This window comes from Acipenser ruthenus, chromosome 4 (assembly GCF_902713425.1).
Source record: "Acipenser ruthenus chromosome 4, fAciRut3.2 maternal haplotype, whole genome shotgun sequence".
Lineage (NCBI taxonomy): Eukaryota > Metazoa > Chordata > Actinopteri > Acipenseriformes > Acipenseridae > Acipenser > Acipenser ruthenus.
The window spans coordinates 70,132,575-70,150,535 of record NC_081192.1 but is presented as its reverse complement, the minus strand read 5'-3'; the positions used below and the strand labels follow the sequence as shown (position 1 = coordinate 70,150,535).

Below are 17,961 nucleotides of genomic sequence, written 5' to 3'. Positions count from 1 at the left end.
AATACAAACAGAAAACATCAAAAATTGGCGAGTCAGCCTTCAAAAGGGTGGGGGGGACCCGAATTCTGTTTAGTTTGACACATCAAACACATAATCCCTACTTCCATTATCCCACATCCTGAGCACAGTGACAAATGAATGAAGTAAGCACAATAAGAATACATATGAGCTGACTGTCTTTTCTCAGGCACGATTAAACAAACAAAAAACATCTGATATTTGGTGAACCAAATCAGTGTTAACCATATGTATTACAAATTCAGTCCTGGGGAAAAAAAAAAAAAAAAGAATTGTATGAAAATCATTATGCATTGGTTGCTCTATTCAAATTAAAAAGGCAATATTAAGCTAAGCCTTAAGGACAGAATAAAAGCACATGTGCATCTGTGCAACCCCATTTAGGTTTACATACTGTTGTGTGAATCCCAGTCCTCTAGAAACTCCAGCAGTCCAGGTTTTGTTTACCAGGAACTTCATGTTTATTTTAAACATTTAGACATTATTTTCAAATGCACAAAAGACAGGTGACTTTAAACTATGGGCTACTGTGATTTGCATCACAGTCTATGTTCATAACTAGACTGCAATACAAATTAATTAAAAAAATGATAGCTAGCTGGGGGGAAATATATCATCCATAGCTATTAAACATTCAATGGGGGTGGGATAATGGTAATCTCATAATCCTCTAAGCAATTTAGTGAAAGTTTCCTTTGTCCAAAAGGTTAAGTAGCCTGCATCCGAATATTAATTTGTAGCAAGTGACAGGTGTCATTGTATCCAAAAAACCTCTTGTGGTTTCCAATAAAGTGTTAATGACAGGCTTTGGTAAAATAGGCCTCTAACAGGGAAACTTATTTGCTGGTTTGTGTTTTAACTTCCTTTATGTTTTGTTTTCATAGGCCTTTTCACTTATTTGATTGTGAAGCGCTTTGGGATGGCTCGCCATGAAAGGCACTATATAAAAACAAGTTGATTGATGGACTGACGTAACCAGGTGTTTTGTTTACAAAGTGACCGCCCCAGATGAACAAGGGGTCCATATGTACCTTGCTTTAGTAACTAGAACGTCAGAAGCCAACTATTGTTTTGTTTATTACTTAGTTAATTTTATATATACATTTAATATACACATTTAGATATATATATATATATATAATTTTAAGGCTGTGACACCATTACGACTCTCTCAAATGAGTTAATTAGGTTTTGGCCAGAGTCATCACCTGTGGGGCCTAAAATGCCAGTGTTTATAAACAAAACCACTTATAATTTAGGGTCTTATCCAACTCTCTAGTTCCTCCAACGTTTCGCCAATATGTGCCACAAGAGAAAACGTGAAAGGAGGTATAGTTTTAACAGCCACATATTCGGTCACAAAATGTTTTTTCTTTTTTTTTTTTGTAGCCCAATAACCTATTGATTATTTAATTAAAAAAAAAAATTGAATAGTTGGTATAATTTATTACATTGACTGCAATATATATTAACCTTGATCAAAATTGCAAACTGTGTTTGACTTTAGTATTATACTTAATAACTAACCCTGATTTTCAAAACTTAACAACAACCTAGAATAAAAGCCAGATGCCAGACAGTGAGCACGCACAATAAAAGGGGATACTTTTTTGTTTTATCTAACACTTCTGCATGTACTCACCTCATTATCATGCTGCTGGCAGAAGCTCATCCGGTCTTGAAAGACTGGCATCAGTGGGTAAGCAGAATGGAAGGACTGGGAAAGGGTTATAGGGGTATTATTTGAGTTACTGTTCCGGCTCGCCATTTGCAAGCTATCTATAAACCTTTCAATAAAGTGGTCTTTGGTTAGGCGAACTCGCTGGTGGGCTCGGACGCAGTTATCGCAGAGGTACTCCTGGCAATCCAGGCAATGTGAGGTAGCGGGGTTGCCTTCATCGCATGAGCTGCACTGTGCCTCCCCGAGATGGTGAGTCCCGAGCAGGCCGTGAGAGTGTTTGTTACTCCGGCAGCCGTTCTTGTTCTGTTCTTCAGAGGACACCACCACGTCCAGGAGATTGTTTAAAAGGAAATTGGAGGATGGCAAGGCTTCCACCCCGGACTCGGAGATGGAGACCTTTTGGTCACACGTCGGGCATTTGAGTTTGAGGGGGTCACCGGGGCTCCGCTGCCCTTCCAGGCACTGCCTACAGAAGGCATGAAGGCAGGGCAGGACGTGGAGCCTCCTGGAGGATGAGGTAGAAGAGCTAGAGGTCTGAGATGAGGAAGATGAGGTAGATGAATTGGAGGAGATCGGTGCGGAGGAGCCGCACATTTCCTTGCAAAGGGGGCATGTCTGCAGATCGGAATCTGGAAACGACGCCATAGCAACTAATGTAAAAGAAAAAAAAAATAATTATGAAAAATGTTACATTGGGGCCAATAATATCGGGTAATCCAAACTGCTTATAGTTATTTTTCCGGGTAATACAAGCTTCTCTGATTTAATTGATAAATAAAAATGTCCTGAAATTAACAATTAACAGTGTACAATCTTTTCATGGCAAAACCGCGCGTACTTTCGGAATTGTTTCAACGCGCTTGTTTTTATTTTTCCATTATTAAAAATGAACAGACCCGTTTAGATGTTTGCTTAATAATAACTGTAATAATTAATTTTCAAATTAGATGCAATAGTCCCTTGCTTTAATTGTTTTCCCCAAACTGTTAAATAGTGCAAACTATCTTTCCTGTTAATGATTACGTATCATTTTGTTGCATGATTTTTAATATAATCCTGCTAGATGCAGAAGCAACATTGTTGCAAAACATGAAATCCAATGTGAGGTTCCTGCTCCGATCCTCCCCCAACACCGCATGACGACGAGGGTTACACACCAATACACATTTCTGAAATCACCATCTCTTTGATTTGATATTTCAGATAGAGAGAGAAAAAAAATGTTTCTTTCTAGTCCACCATCAGATCCACTTTTCCAACGTCAAGCACGTAAAACGAGCAAGGTCTGTCCTGAGCAATTAAATAATTCATTCAAGCATTTGATCAGTTGTAATACGATCTTCCACAGTTACGCCGTATCGATTTTTTTTTAATACACCCAGCTCTTGTTTTGTATGTCTTCTGTTTTAACACATCCCCACCACCAGCGAGCCTGTGTTAGATTGGTTGAAACACACATGTAATTACCAAGCAGCCCTTTACCCCCAAAATATACTGTATTTTTCCACTGGCTTTCTTTAACCTCCAAGAAAAAAAAAACTTCTCAGTCCATTCTGCGAATGTTTCCACGGTATCTTAGAATCCACAACATTATTTCCATGAGGCCTTTCTTCTTGCACAGGATCTTGAGGTACCAGAATTGTACGTGGTGTACCCTGGCCGTGAAGACGCGTGTTGTCGAAACTGAGAAGAATCCCTTTAAACATGAATGGAGTGAACACACACACTTCCGCCTGAGCATTCGGGGGCAGGCTATAGTGGGGTGGGGACTGGGCAACAACTGAAAAATGTCCAGCTTGCTGCCTCAGAACGCCATGAACACCAGAGCTTCTGTCGACTTGGCTGTGGGCTGAATGGCTTCTTAAAATGCTTAAAGTGGTGCTGGTTCATAAGGGGTTTGGCAAGGAAAGTTGCAATGTTTTCATTAAAAAGCTAGCATTGTTTCTTTCTGTTTCACAAATCGATATTTGTAGCAATTGTTTCAGCTTGTCAGTACTGTTCAAAACACTTTAGTTTCAATAGTATACTGCTTGTACATAATATAGTATATCGTAAGAAACTATAGTGATGCCGATACAGTCTGTATATTCAGGCTAGTTAGACCTCATAATTAGAACTGCAATAAATACTGTATTTTGGATCCAGTAACGTTTTACACCTGTGATATCTGGATTCCAAAGTATTATAATAAAGTACTTAATGAGGCTACTGTCTTTATTGCATGTTAGGTTATTTGCTAGCCAAGATGTGTATTTACATCAAGTATGTTAGTAACACACGGTTTTAAAATTTCTAAAAATGTTATTAAAAATGTGACCGAATGGGGATATAAAAATAAATATATTGTTTTTTGTACTGACTGAGATTATGACAGAAAAACATTTATTAAACAGTCTCAGGGAAAGACAGCACAGTTTCTGCTACCAACCGAAACCAATACAGTACAAGTATTATTAGTTCTATGAGGTTACTTGACCACTGTGTATTTCGTCTACTAGTTTTTCTTTAACACTTGGGGACAAAAGATGGGAATATTCAGGCAGCAAAAAGTTCAATTGGAGACCTTGAACTTGCAGTTTTAAGGTATTAGAAATCTGACTGTGTCTTGAAGTGATGGATAGTTCTTCATAAAAGAACAGGTGGGTCTGTCCAACATTACATGCCATAGCCCCATAGTTTTAAAATACTCGTCTCACTGTACCCTATCATTGTATACCTGTAGTTCAATATCCAGTTTTAATTCCCTGCGGACCAACATGGAGGAGAGTGCTTCTCTATGAGGTTGAACCTTCAGAAATGTTTCAAGGTTTAGAAAAACTTTATTAAACAGTGATAAATGGTACTGAAGCTAATTCAGGAGTACCTGTAATGTAATTTGAATTGTTATTTTACATTTCACTTACAATGTTATGGTGATAGCATAATATTGTGATAGACTGGCAGAGCTGAAAGATAACATTGTCACATGATTTAAATGGATAGAGGAAGGTTGTTCAGGGCTGGCATTTAGGATTCCTCAGACAAGCTTAAAGCAGCTCAGAACCAGGTCAAGACAGATTTAGAGAAAAATTAAAACTCAATAATGAAGCAATACCAGAACCACTGAGAATGTTTGCAGACACCATAAAATAATACAAGGAAATGTAACAAAGAAATTCAATATTTTAAGTAACTTACTTTTTCAGAGGAGAACCATTCATTTAAAAATTGTATTAATATGTATAATTGCACTCAGTTGCCAATTTGATTAAACAGTGTAATACTGTTTATCTGGAGCTCTTTGTCATTTTACAGGTGGTTCACTATTCTTTTACTTTGCTATGCATTGAACATGCTTTGGCGCTGCAGTTTTATATAATAGGCTTTAATGGTGGTATACTAATTACTCCTGAAGCAATCCTGTTCACTTACAATCTAAGTAATCTAATCAATCAACTACAAATTATATAATATCTGTTGAGAGTGTTTTTGTCAGTATCGATGCTGTTGCCATAACAATTAGAGGAAGCCAGAGTGATGTTTTGCACATTTTTGTCCCTCCCATGACTATAATATTTGTCTTCCCTGCCATATGTTCTATAATATATACAATCTGCATCTCCCTGTCACTCATCTGATTCAGACATGAGGGTCAGCAGATCTGGCTGTAAAGTTTGATAGAGCTGATAGAAGGCAGCAGACTGCACACATTTCTAGAAAATCCTGCAGATTTTCACTTCAAACTTAGATGATAATCAACGAGAAATGGTCCTGTACAACATGTAACATTTTTTAACACCTTTCAGGTTTTTGTAGTTTTTATATAGTTGTTATATTTATCCTTGTCTTTTTTATTCTGTTAACATGCAGTATATTTCCCCTTCATTGAATGGCAGACTTGTTATATACAGTCAGGTGTGCATTATTAATATTAGAGGACACATTCACAAGAACTAGCAGAGGTTGTGAACAGGGCTGCTATTTGCAAATCTTTTTGCTTCAATTCAGAACTGTAATTTAAAGGCTTATAGTATTGTATTCATATTTCTTATGAATTTAGTAACATGTGTTTTTCTTCTTTCAGAACAAATAGCATAATATACATTTGGAGTAAAAAGATCAATCACAGGGAGGACTACTCATCCAGATATAGACTTACATCTACACATTTTCACACAAAATCCTTACAAAATAAGAGAAATGGCGACATTGAAGGCACAAGGACCTATTTTCCGATAAATAAATATATATTTGTTTTTCATGTTTGTGGATCAGAAGCACGAGACAAGAGCTCTTGGAGTTTGGTTGCCATGGTCGCCACCTTGCTGGCCATTCAAGCCACAGTGAATAGCTCCATCTTGCTCCATCTATTGCACATTTTTCAATTGTTCAGTTTTTTTTTTTTGTTGATGCTTTTGGTCCCTATATATATGACTATAATTCCTGTATTTGTCATCCAATTTGTTCAAAACATTTTTTGTTGAAGTTTCATTGTGTACTGTCAGATTTGATGTGGCCATGTTAAAAATAATTTTACAAACAATAAATGTTTTTTTTTCCCTAAAAAGTCTCTCTTTTTCTGTGGTTTTTGTTATCTGTATTGAACAGGGTGTTTCAGACAATTTAACTTTTTTTTTTTTATGAAATCCTAGTGTGTGCACATTCATTTCATGTAAGACATGTACCTGTAACTTTTATAGTTAGAGTTATAGCCACAAATCTAACAGTACAAAACAGGTGAAAATAGCTTGGACCTTAAAGGGTTAAACATCGATACCATCAGGTCTATCCGACACAGCTCCTCTGACGCTCAAAAGAAAAACTTCTCCCAAGCTCTCTTAACCTTTTGCATGAAGCGTGGCGTAAGTCCCCATAGAGAATAAGTGGAGTTGAATATCTTGGGGTATAGAATATCTTTGGCCTAGCACTTTCAAATTACCCACAATTAAGTTTAATCAAGGGAAGTACAGCCCAGGTGGAATAGAATATTTATATCAGAAATAGAATTTTTGATATCAGAAATTGAAGATTAAATGTTAAAACAACTTATCACTGAGACACAGGGAGATGATGTTGTCAAATAGAGGTGCGCAGGTTTTATTTACATAAATACCAACAGAAAATCATATGACGCTACCAGCGATGGTAGCCCAGGATATACGATACAGCATACAAAAAGCAAAATTAAAAACTTCAAAACAAAACCACACACTAAAGGTGTTTTGAAGACGGCGAGCACTACTGCACTATACAGGAGGTCTTGTTGATACAACATGCTCCTACACTGTGTGTGATCTAAACATCCCCCAAAAAATCCCTGTGTTTACACAAGTTAACCAAACCACGACCCCAGTGTTGGAGGAGTTAATTCCACATAAGTTAATTTTACACAAATTAAACACAAAACTACTTACAAAAATAAACACAAATCCCACTTTTCATGTGCAGAACATCAGGCCTGCCACAATGTCTTATTGCAAAACCTGTTGGTGTACATACAATTCTGTCATTGCTATTGTACAAATAAAGAAAACAGCAACGTGGTTGAAAGGTAGCTTGTAGATATATGATATTCAGAAAGCAGATATTTTAAAGGCAGTTCAATGGTGTGGTACCCAGCATTTGAATTTACAATAGTGTAATTACATTGATAAGAATAAGTAGGGGATGTTAAACACATTAATGTATACATTTCTTGCTGAAGAAGCAAATTAAGTAACCAGACAGTAGGCTTCCCCCACTCCACATTTTAGTTTTAGAGAGAAGATCTACCAATTTTGATCTACCAAGAGCTACCAAGATCTGTATTTATTAATGAAACGGGCCCAAGTTAGCCCTGGATTGTGTCTTGATTAATTTTCATTTATTAACTTATGCATATATTGTGGTAGAGTAGGGGGAGGAAAGGTGTAGTCTTGGAGGATAATGGGATTACATCTCCCAGAATACCATCAGAGTGAGCCAGGATGAATTACACCTGGCTCTAATTTAATTAGAAACACCTGCCTTTAATTAAGCAGGCAGGTGTTTGAAGGCTAAGGCCTGGAGGAAGCCTGTGGGGGACAGGCTCTATATTAAAAAAAAAATACTTGATATAATACTTGAAAAAGTGTTGCTTTTGATCATCGGTAAAAGGGGTAGCTGTCCGGTTTTATTGGTTAAAAACTTGTAAAAGTTTAGTTAGCACTCCTTGGAGGAGTTGTTTTGTTTGTAAATTAATAGAAGTACACAGGCACCGTTCTGTTTTACACCCTATCTACTTGTTATCACCAGAAGAGATTGGAAAAATGTCCCGACCATGGCAAAGAAATCCACACTTTGCCACCTATGGTGGAGATAGTGGGCAAAGCTTTTTTATTTGTCTGTGTAAAAGAAGAAAAATGATTTTTTTTTTTAGCTTGCCCTGCCATGAGCAAGCTGAGCTAAGGCAACTGTGTGTTCTTGGCCTGACAGCAGTTTTGGAGGACTGGCTATACCAGCACTGTGAGCTCCTGCTGGAAACAGAGAGAGTCTGCCAGCCAGAGTTGCTACTGTCGGAACAAGAGTGGCTGCTGCCAGAACCAGAAAAGCAGCCTGAAGAGAGACTGACCTTTTGTCCCACCATACTGGTGTGGACTCTGTGAAGAGTTTGGACATTTATGGCAAGATTGCCCATAACCAAAGCCAGGGAGACAGGAGCTGCTGCTGTGTGCAGAGCCATTGGGAGAAGCCCTGCTGTCTCTAGAACCAGTTCTAGAGGGCGAAGCCCCACTGTCTCCAGAACCAGTGCCAGAGGGAGAAGCCCCACTGTCTCCAGAACCAGCGTCAGAGGGAGAAGCCCCACTGTCTCTAGAACCAGCGTCAGAGGGAGAAGCCCCACTGTCTCTAGAACCAGTGCCAGAGGGAGAAGCCCCACTGTCTCCAGAACCAGTTCTAGAGGGCGAAGCCCCACTGTCTCTAGAACCAGCGTCAGAGGGAGAAGCCCCACTGTCTCTAGAACCAGCGTCAGAGGGAGAAGCCCCACTGTCTCTAGAACCAGTGCCAGAGGAAGAAGCCCCACTGTCTCCAGAACCAGTTCTAGAGGGCGAAGCCCCACTGTCTCCAGAACCAGTGCCAGAGGGAGAAGCCCCACTGTCTCTAGAACCAGCGTCAGAGGGAGAAGCCCCACTGTCTCTAGAACCAGCGTCAGAGGGAGAAGCCCAACTGTCTCTAGAACCAGTGCCAGAGGGAGAAGCCCCACTGTCTCCAGAACCAGTTCTAGAGGGCGAAGCCCCACTGTCTCCAGAACCAGTGCCAGAGGGAGAAGCCCCACTGTCTCTAGAACCAGCGTCAGAGGGAGAAGCCCCACTGTCTCTAGAACCAGCGTCAGAGGGAGAAGCCCCACTGTCTCTAGAACCAGTGCCAGAGGGAGAAGCCCCACTGTCTCCAGAACCAGTTCTAGAGGGCGAAGCCCCACTGTCTCCAGAACCAGTGCCAGAGGGAGAAGCCCCACTGTCTCTAGAACCAGTTCCAGAGGGAGAAGCCCCACTGTCTCTAGAACCAGCGTCAGAGGGAGAAGCCCCACTGTCTCTAGAACCAGTGCCAGAGGGAGAAGCCCAACTGTCTCCAGAACCAAAGGGAGAATCACCGCTGTCTCCAGTGTCAAAGAAAGAAGGGCCGCCTTCTCCAGAACCCGAGAAAAGGGAGTCACCGGATACAGAGAATGGGGAGGAGGTGAAGAGACCACCACCTGGGGCACCAATCTGACACCGGTAGGTCAGCTCCCTTGACCCGTGCTCCCAGACACCCAACTTTTGTTTCTGGACCTCTGGTCGCTGGGCCTAGTTCCCTGGTCGCTGCACGACCAGGCACAGTCGTTCGTCTGGTCTCCCGTTCCATTCGCCCTGGTGAACCAGACATCACTGCACAGTCGCCGAGGCTCTCGCCTCTGCCTGTTGCTACAGCCACCCAGTCACCAACCTGCTCTCCCGATGTCCTGTTGTCGGTTCTTGGTCCCTTCCCGGAGACTCCGGAATGTGGGCCAACCCACCCACATGAAGGTCTAAAAATTGACAATTCAGGACGTGGTGAAGTGGCTGGGTTTCAAGGGGTGGTGGTGGGGATGCGAAGTGTCTGTGGAATGGGGAGAGGATGTGTGACACGGCAGAGGCCCTGCACACTGTGAAATGTGTGTCTTGTGGCTGCCTTTAAACAGCCACACAAGGTAAATTGGGGATTGAGTCAGGCAGGTATATAAACCAGGTCTGAAATGTTTGGTTTGTCTGTGTTAAGGTGAAGACCTGGAGCAACAGTTCCCAAACTGGGAAAAATAAAAAAGGTATTGTGGTACTTGTAATGAACAAGTATATTTGGTTACTGGTGAATGACTTAGCTGTCCAGTTTATTAGCTAGAACTTGTTTAGCTAAGCACTCCTTGCTGGAGTTAGGCTGTTTTTTGTGTGTGTGTGTGTGTTTTGTTTAATGAAAATAAATATACAGGCACAGCCCTGTTTTGAATTCAGCTGTGGTCCAGTATACTTCTTTTGACACAAGAAGACAGTGTGAAAGGTCCCGTGGCAAGTGTGGCAAAGAATACCCCCACTTTGCCACAATATATTGTATATGTAACTTGGCTTTTGTTTTTTGTACATTTTTGGTGCGGTAAAATATAATTTGCTGGCATTCTAATATTGCCTATGCTTGACAAATATTTGAACTTTAAAGCCTGAATTAAAAACTCAGAAGAAACTAATCAAGCCAGAAAAGTAAAGTAGACAAATGTTTTGGCTTAAAAAACGGAAACCCTGTTAAAGACATTTTCCGTAATGTTCTGAGTTTTGAGTTTCACCTCAGAATATAGTGTCTACATTTAATGAAGGACGTACTGCTGGACTTTTTGATAGTCTTCAAGCACATAAAGGATAGTGATAGATAGAAGCTGGACTTGATAGTAAGGAATCCACAATGTATTTTCAGTTCCTTTAAAAGCATACGCAGCAGACAAAACAAAGTGTGACAACAAACTGGGCTAGTCAAGTTATTTTCTCATAGATACGTTTTTTTTCACCTTTAAAATAGTCAAATTGAATAGCTCTGTTCTGTTTAACATAGCCGTTAATAAGTTGGTTCAGTTTCTTGTGAATGTGTTTTATTTTCTTGTGGTGGTAGAGTAATCCTGCCCTGGTGTGCTGGAATGTTGTGGCAGGGTATTTTTAATGTCAAGAATGTGGTTAGCTCTTCAGAGTTGTTTGTTTTAAACTTCCAGCAACTAAGTTTGTTCTGTGTGGCTTGTTAGCAGTACACTAATTTAACAGGTTTCCTGAGTTGCTGTAAACTCTACTCAATACCCCAGCTATATATACAAAAAGACACAGAAACTGTTATATAAATAAACATTTTGGAAATGACCTGCATTCCTATAACAAGAAAGTGTGGGTGTGTGCTTGTGTGTTTGCGATCTTGTCCAGGTTTTAAAACAGCCAAAGGCAATATACTTTCCAAGCCTGCACAAACATGTTTCACTTGTTAAGCTCACTGAACACATGGTAGAGATCTATGGCATTGTTACTTCAGTGAAAGCTGCTTTAACAAAAATCCATCATCTGGTGTATATTCCAGATCTATGCTATTCCTTTATATTTATATTTATATTAAAATTAAAACCACTAAATGTCCCGGTTTGGTCAGGACCAAGGTTGCCAACTGTCTGTAAATTTACAGACAGTCAGTAAAAAAAACCTGTAAATAACAAAAAATGTCTGTGATTTTGGATTAAAATAAAGATGGTATATTTTGTATTGCTTTGCGGCTTTCCCAATCAGCTCAACTTACATATACAGTACCTATACCTTATGTGATGGCAGTGAAAAGTATCAAAAGAAGAATGCCAATTAACAATACTGTGCTGAAATTAGTATGCATTCTTCAAACAAGCAGCCAAAGCACAGCGAGCTCGGGAGACATTGTCCAGCTGGCAATGCTTTTCCCACAGATTGTTCTTGGAAATATGCTGGATAGCCTAGAAATGGAATTTATGGAGTACCAAGTTACTGACTTGACGGATCTGGCGGCTGATGAATGCTGACACAAAATAGCGCTATTGCGGAGAGCCAAGCTTACTCCAGTTTTTAACAAAATGATGTCAGTAAAAGAAAATATAGTTGAATAAAAAAAAAAAGGTTGGCAACCCTGGCTGGGACAGTCCTAGTTTCAGAAAGGCTGTCATGGTGTCCCAAAGATTGTGATTTAATCTCAAATCACCCCAGGCGCTGGCTGGGCTGATGTAACTATTTTCCCAGCGGCGGAATAATGTTTTTGTTACCCTGGCCTTCCTTGCGCGCACCATGACCTTCTACCAGCTTAAGTGTATATTTCAGTGGTTTAACACCAGTTGACTGGCTCAGGAGCAGACGCGTAGGCTACACACTGTCTAAAACGCAAGTGTGTGTTTTGTGAAACCCAAACAGTATTAACGTGCACCGATAAAGAGTAGAGCAGGAGAAGGAAGTAGAAGTAGGAACCAGACGATAATGATAATTACTTGAGAATATACAGTTCACATTGCACAGAAAAGGTAAAGCCCATTTCACACTGGCACGCCTACCCGGGTCCGGGCTACCCGGGTCACAATCCCACGTAGTGTGAAACCACATACCTGAGTCCTAGTGACCCACCTCAGGATGTGGGTTGACACGCTTTGACCTGGGTTGAGCGAGACAAAATGCTTGATGGTCATTCTTAAGCTGTCGCAAACAGGCACGCCTGCGTGAAGGTTTCACTTCCATTGACTGAGACACAGCATGAGCAGAAGGGATGTAGAAACATTTGATCTAATCAACATTTGGGCCGACAGTTCAATCCAGAGAAGCTTGGATGGAAGCATCAGTAACAAGCTGCTTCCGAGGCATTGATACATGTGTTGTGCACTTGCATCTGTCACCCAGGTCAACCCTGCTTTAACAAACGCAGTGTGAAATTGCGTACCCGACCCACATGACACCGGGTCCTGACCTGGATAGGTTCTGACCCAGGTAGAGCATGCCAGTGTGAAAGGGGCTTAAGAAATTACCTTCCCTAGAAATTAAAGTAGTGCCTCACTGATGCTGAAAAAAACGTCTGTTATACTGACACCAAAGACAGAAGGGAAATAAACGGAAGAACAGATACAAATAGCCTATTAAATCGCTAAAATTAGCTATGGCCAAAATGTTTGCATGACCTTATAGAATTAAGACATTTTGCTTCATTAAAGTTGAGTGAAACCTACTGAATAATGTTCAAAAACTGACAACAATGGATTTTACTGCTGTACTGTATTGTGTACTGTATAGGCCGCTTGTCCACTAGTACTGAAACTTGCTGAGGAACTTATTTATCTATTAAAGAGAAATGGGTATCTCCATTATCTTAACTAATGCATACATCTTCTTGTTTATATGTATATAGCTTTCTATTTCATATCTTGGTGATGAGTGTAAAGCACCCCTGTGGTCAGTCCATGATGTGACGATTCATACAGAACATGATACAAAGTGAATCTAAACAACAAGAAAAATGCACTTGTTAAGATAACTTTAATACAACATAATCTTTTAATATCACGTCTCATACTAACCTGAGAAAAGTGGGCCTACATACAAAAATAAGAAGGTGGCAATAGACAAGTTAATTTCTTCATATAAATGTGACGCAACTTCCATAGTAAATCATTCACATATTATAGACCACTGTCCTTGTAATGTTAAAGGCTTGGCTATTACTCCATTAACTTGCACAACTCTATGGCTTGGTGCATGTGGGGAAAAACAATGTAAAGCATGAGCATCAGGGAAACTGCCCCAGTGTTGGTTGTGGCTGTGACATTAAGACAGATGAGCATCTCACACAGGAGGGTCTGTATTCCCTGCATCATTAGAAACACTGCGGCCATTTCTAGTCTGGTGAAAACACTGTTCCAAATTGCTCAAATAAAATGTACAAAGTTAAAAGTAACGTTCATCTTTTCAAGCAATTTTACACTGCAAACAGAAACAATCAATTTAGGATCTAAGATTTGTGGAACAGTAGAATGATATTCTGTGTGTATTTGTCCTGGATTTGGGGCCAGAGGTATATTATTCTTACAAGCTTAGTTCATGTGATTCCTAAAGTGGGCCAGTTTTAAAATTATATATTTTTTAAACAATTGTATAGTTATACTATTTGCAGCTGTAATTGAGTTTGTGCTGATGATTGTCCATAATAAACATGAGTCAAGCTGAAGTCCAGTGTATCATGATGCAGGGGTTAAACATGAACTTTGTTGTATTCACTTGTAGCTTTCTTGGCTGTTTTCAAGAATTGCTGCAGTTACTTTCAGCTTGAAGGAAGGACCATCACAATTGATTTTGCATTTCAAGAATGCAGTTAGAGTGTCAGGAAGCATGCTCTTTCTGAATTCTGTTTGGCTCTTGCGGACCAAAGAGAAGGCTCTCTCGCAGTCTGCATTGCTGTGGGGCAGGCTCAGCAAAGCAGCATAGACCCTTGCCATTTCAGGGAACCTTGGTACATCAAGGGAAGTTTTCATGTTGATCACTTTAGCCCAGAAGCTGTCCAGGCTCTTGTGCTGGCCTTTATCGTCCGTCATGGAGACATCAGTATCAGGAAGGAGCTGGAAGTCTTCCCACTCCTCTTTCAGCAGCTCTGTGTCCACTGTTGGTGCAAATCTTCCAGCCAGTCTAACAATTGGGACATAGTCTATGTCGACTTTCTTTAATGGGTCTAAAACCACCAAGTCTGGCAATACTGGATCTCCAAAGGGGAACTTGTCAAGCATCTTCTGAACTACTGCAGTATAGAAGGCTCCGACATCACTGAAAAATGTATTTTGCATTTCTGGGGATATCAGCTCTGCCTCATGCAGATAGGTCCTGGCTGTCGCTCCAACTGAGATGGTGTCATCATCATGCTGCAAATCCCTGTCCACCAAGTTGATCTTCTGCAAGTCTTGTTCTTGGATGTGTTTCTTCAGAATGAACTTGACCAGAACCTTCCGCAGGAGACGATCCATTTATGGCAAGAGAGCACCAACCTTCATTTCAACTGCCTGAAATAATTTGTTAAAGTTGTTCAAGACAGGATATGCTGCAGGAAAAGAAGAGTCAACTTGGTCAGTGGGTCTTGCAGCTTCTCTGATGCACTTCATTCGGCCTGGTTTCTCAACATCAGCATGGCTGGCAAAATAGCTTTTCAGTGCAGGGTACTGGTTGAGGTCCTGTTGCACACCTTCTCCAGTGAAAGCCATCGAGCTGGACGTCTGTAAAAAGCTGTAACTCTCTGTAGATAGCCTTTTGCTTAGAGCTGTGTTCGAATAAGTAGTAGATATCTATGAAGAGATCATCCACAGGCCCTGACATTTTCTTTACAGCAGACTTCACACACAGGTTAGCCAAATGGCAGATACAGCTGATGCTGAACACGTTGGCGTACTTTTCCCTCAGGCGAGACAGGAAAGAATTGTGTGCTCCGCTCCCACCATAGCATTGCAGTTACCGCTGGCAAAACCACTCACATTCTCCCAAGGTATTTCATTGTCCCTGAAAGTATATATGAAAATATACATGGTAAGTAACTTTTACAAATTATTTTGTTTACATGGAAAACAAATTTAAAAGAAACTGTAAAGGTGTCTGCTAAATGTTAAAAACTAAAAAAAAAAAAATTATAAGAAAAACATGGGAAAGAAATCATAGGTAATCATAAATGTAATTATAAATCAGTAGGCCTAATCAATACCTGATCTAGTAATCATCTAAGACTGTTCATTACTATAATATGAAAACAAATTATTGAAGTAGGTGCAACACACCCTCCACTTATTTAGTACAATAAATACTAAAATGAAATCGTCTTATTTAGTATGATTCTACTAACTAAGATGTTGTGTAACTAAGACAGTGTTATTTAGTACACATTACATACATAGTTACTGTACATAGTAACTAAGACGTTGTTATTTAGGTTTAAGATTAAGGTTAGGGTTAGGCCTAATTAGTACCATAAAAAAACATACTGCATGAACAATATCACTTAATTCACAATATCACTTAACATTTAAATCTTTAAGTAGTGTTAGTAATAGCGACATCTACTGATGTTTTATGGCATGACACCACATTTTTTTATCAATACCATGGCAATGAAACATTGCCTCTATTTAAGTACCATACATAGTAACTAACAGGAACGTAAACTATAAAGCAGTAATCACTCAGTAAATATGATTTTGTAAATATCTAACTTTTCAACACAAAAATCTGTTTAAACAGAAATAGCATGATTGACTAACCTCAGGGTTGACTCTACCACGGTGAACAGTTACTCTGCGGTTCCACCCGAAACTGCTGTCTAGGATCCTGTTTCTGGCGCCGTTCCCCTTTTCAAACATCCCAGCAAGAATAACGAGGCACTTCTCTGTGTTTCTGTCATTGCTCTCATCAATCACCGAAAGCTTTGTGCACAAACTCCATGAAATGATCAGCGACTGTGGCTGGTAGATTGTGTTCTGCCACTAGCTGGTAGAACAAAACTTCAGCTTTTGTCACTGCTTTTTCTGTGTTCGACTGTTTCTTTTCAAAATATACTTTCATTGGCAGAAACTTGCTTTTCTTTACACATTCCTTATGACTGGCAGTCTCAAAATGCATCTTCATGTCGTACTGCCCAGAAGCTGCAATTTTCACATTCTTCTTACATGGAATACAAAATGCATAATCCCTGTCGTCAGGAGAAGCCCTTATCAAGCCACGAAACTCGGGTTTGTCCTGCCATTCCTTAAGGTACCGTCCACTGTACAACTTTCCAGTTTTTTTTTTTTTTGTTGACGGTGACATTTTTGCGAACTGCTTCAGCCTTTTTTGAAGGAAGCAATCAGGTAAAATCTGGTGTAATGAGGGTGGGGGCCTGGCAAAGTCTCTGCTTAAAAGTGTCAAATGCCCCGACATTCCCCTGACCATTTAATCAAATTTGGTCTTTTTAGTGAGGTCAACTAAGGGATTGACCACTGTGGCATACTCGGGGATGAATCTACGGTAATAACCGGCCAACCCCAATAGAGACCTCACCTGAGACTTGGTTTTGGGGATTGCCGCGTTCATCAAAAGCCTGGACTTTGGTGACAATGGGTTTCACCCATCCATTTCCCATCATAAATCCCAAATGTTGAGTTTCTTGTTTGGCAAACGTACATTTCCTCAAGTTGGCTGTCAGCCAGGCTACCCTTACAGACTGAAGGAAGACCGTAATCCTAGCCAGATGCTCTCACCAGGTGGAGCTGTAGATAACCACATTGTCAATATACGCTGCTGCATACTCACGATGTGGGTGTAAGACCTGGTCCATCAGTCTCTGAAAGGCAGCGGGCGCACCATGTAGCCCAAACGGCATGGTAATGAAAAGGAACAGACCATCAGAAGTTGAAAATGCAGTTTTCTCTCTAAAGCTGCGGGTTAAGGGGATCTTCCAGTATCCGTTCGTCAGGTCCAAAGTGGAGATAAACCTAGCTGTACCCAGTCTGTCAAGGAGCTCGTCGACCCGAGGCATTGGGGTAGACGTTGAACTTGGCAATAGTGTTTACCTTACGGAAATCAACATTGGCCTTTCTATTCTAGCGTGCCTTTACTGTCTTTTTAAACATTGTTTTCCTGTATATTGTTTGTGTTTTTTGGATTGTATTTGATTAGGAATTGTTGTTGCAGCACAGCGCCTTGAGATGGTGTGAATATCTCTTTATGAATAAAATTGGATTTGATTTGATAAGAATGTGCTTTCTGTGGTGTATTTATTATCGTAAATATAGCAGAATGAACTCACTGCAATTTAAACATATTTTAGTGAAAAATAAATGGTAACATGTAATCATAAGAGCTGTCTGTGTTGCATGCTGTCAGATCAGGACTTCACTAACACTGAGCATGGGATCTGCAGCATGTTATTTCCTATATTACAACTATACACAATTAAAGGAGCGATCACCAATTCCATACACACTTGGAAAATATTTAAAATATAAACATGCTGACTTCATTGCAGTCATCAGCTGCATAGATTAACCATTCAGCAGAATGAGGCAACAAACAAGTGAGTACAGACACAACAAACCTGGTTGTAATTCAGGTAGGTCTCTGTCTTACAACAACCGTTTAAGAGTGCACATTACTGGTACACCTGGTGGTCCCTGCTGGAAACATTGGTACTTGAGATGAAAAGGTTGAAAACGATTGCCCTAAATTAATCCCTACCATAAACATTGTAGTTATTCCAGTGTACACACGGTGATAACCTCCAGA

At 40.2% G+C, this 17,961-nt stretch overlaps 1 protein-coding gene across 1 annotated transcript in view; it reads right to left on the bottom strand.

Moving 5' to 3' along the window:
- trim71 (tripartite motif containing 71, E3 ubiquitin protein ligase) overlaps positions 1 to 3,520 on the bottom strand; it is a 30,990-nt gene extending 27,470 nt beyond the window's left edge. Inside the window, exon 1 of the mRNA XM_033999406.3 lies at positions 1,661 to 3,520. Coding sequence (XP_033855297.1) covers positions 1,661 to 2,344 — 684 coding nt within the window. The 5' untranslated portion in view covers positions 2,345 to 3,520. The remainder of the gene's footprint in view (positions 1 to 1,660) is intronic.
- Between the last annotated feature and the right edge of the window lie 14,441 nt (positions 3,521 to 17,961).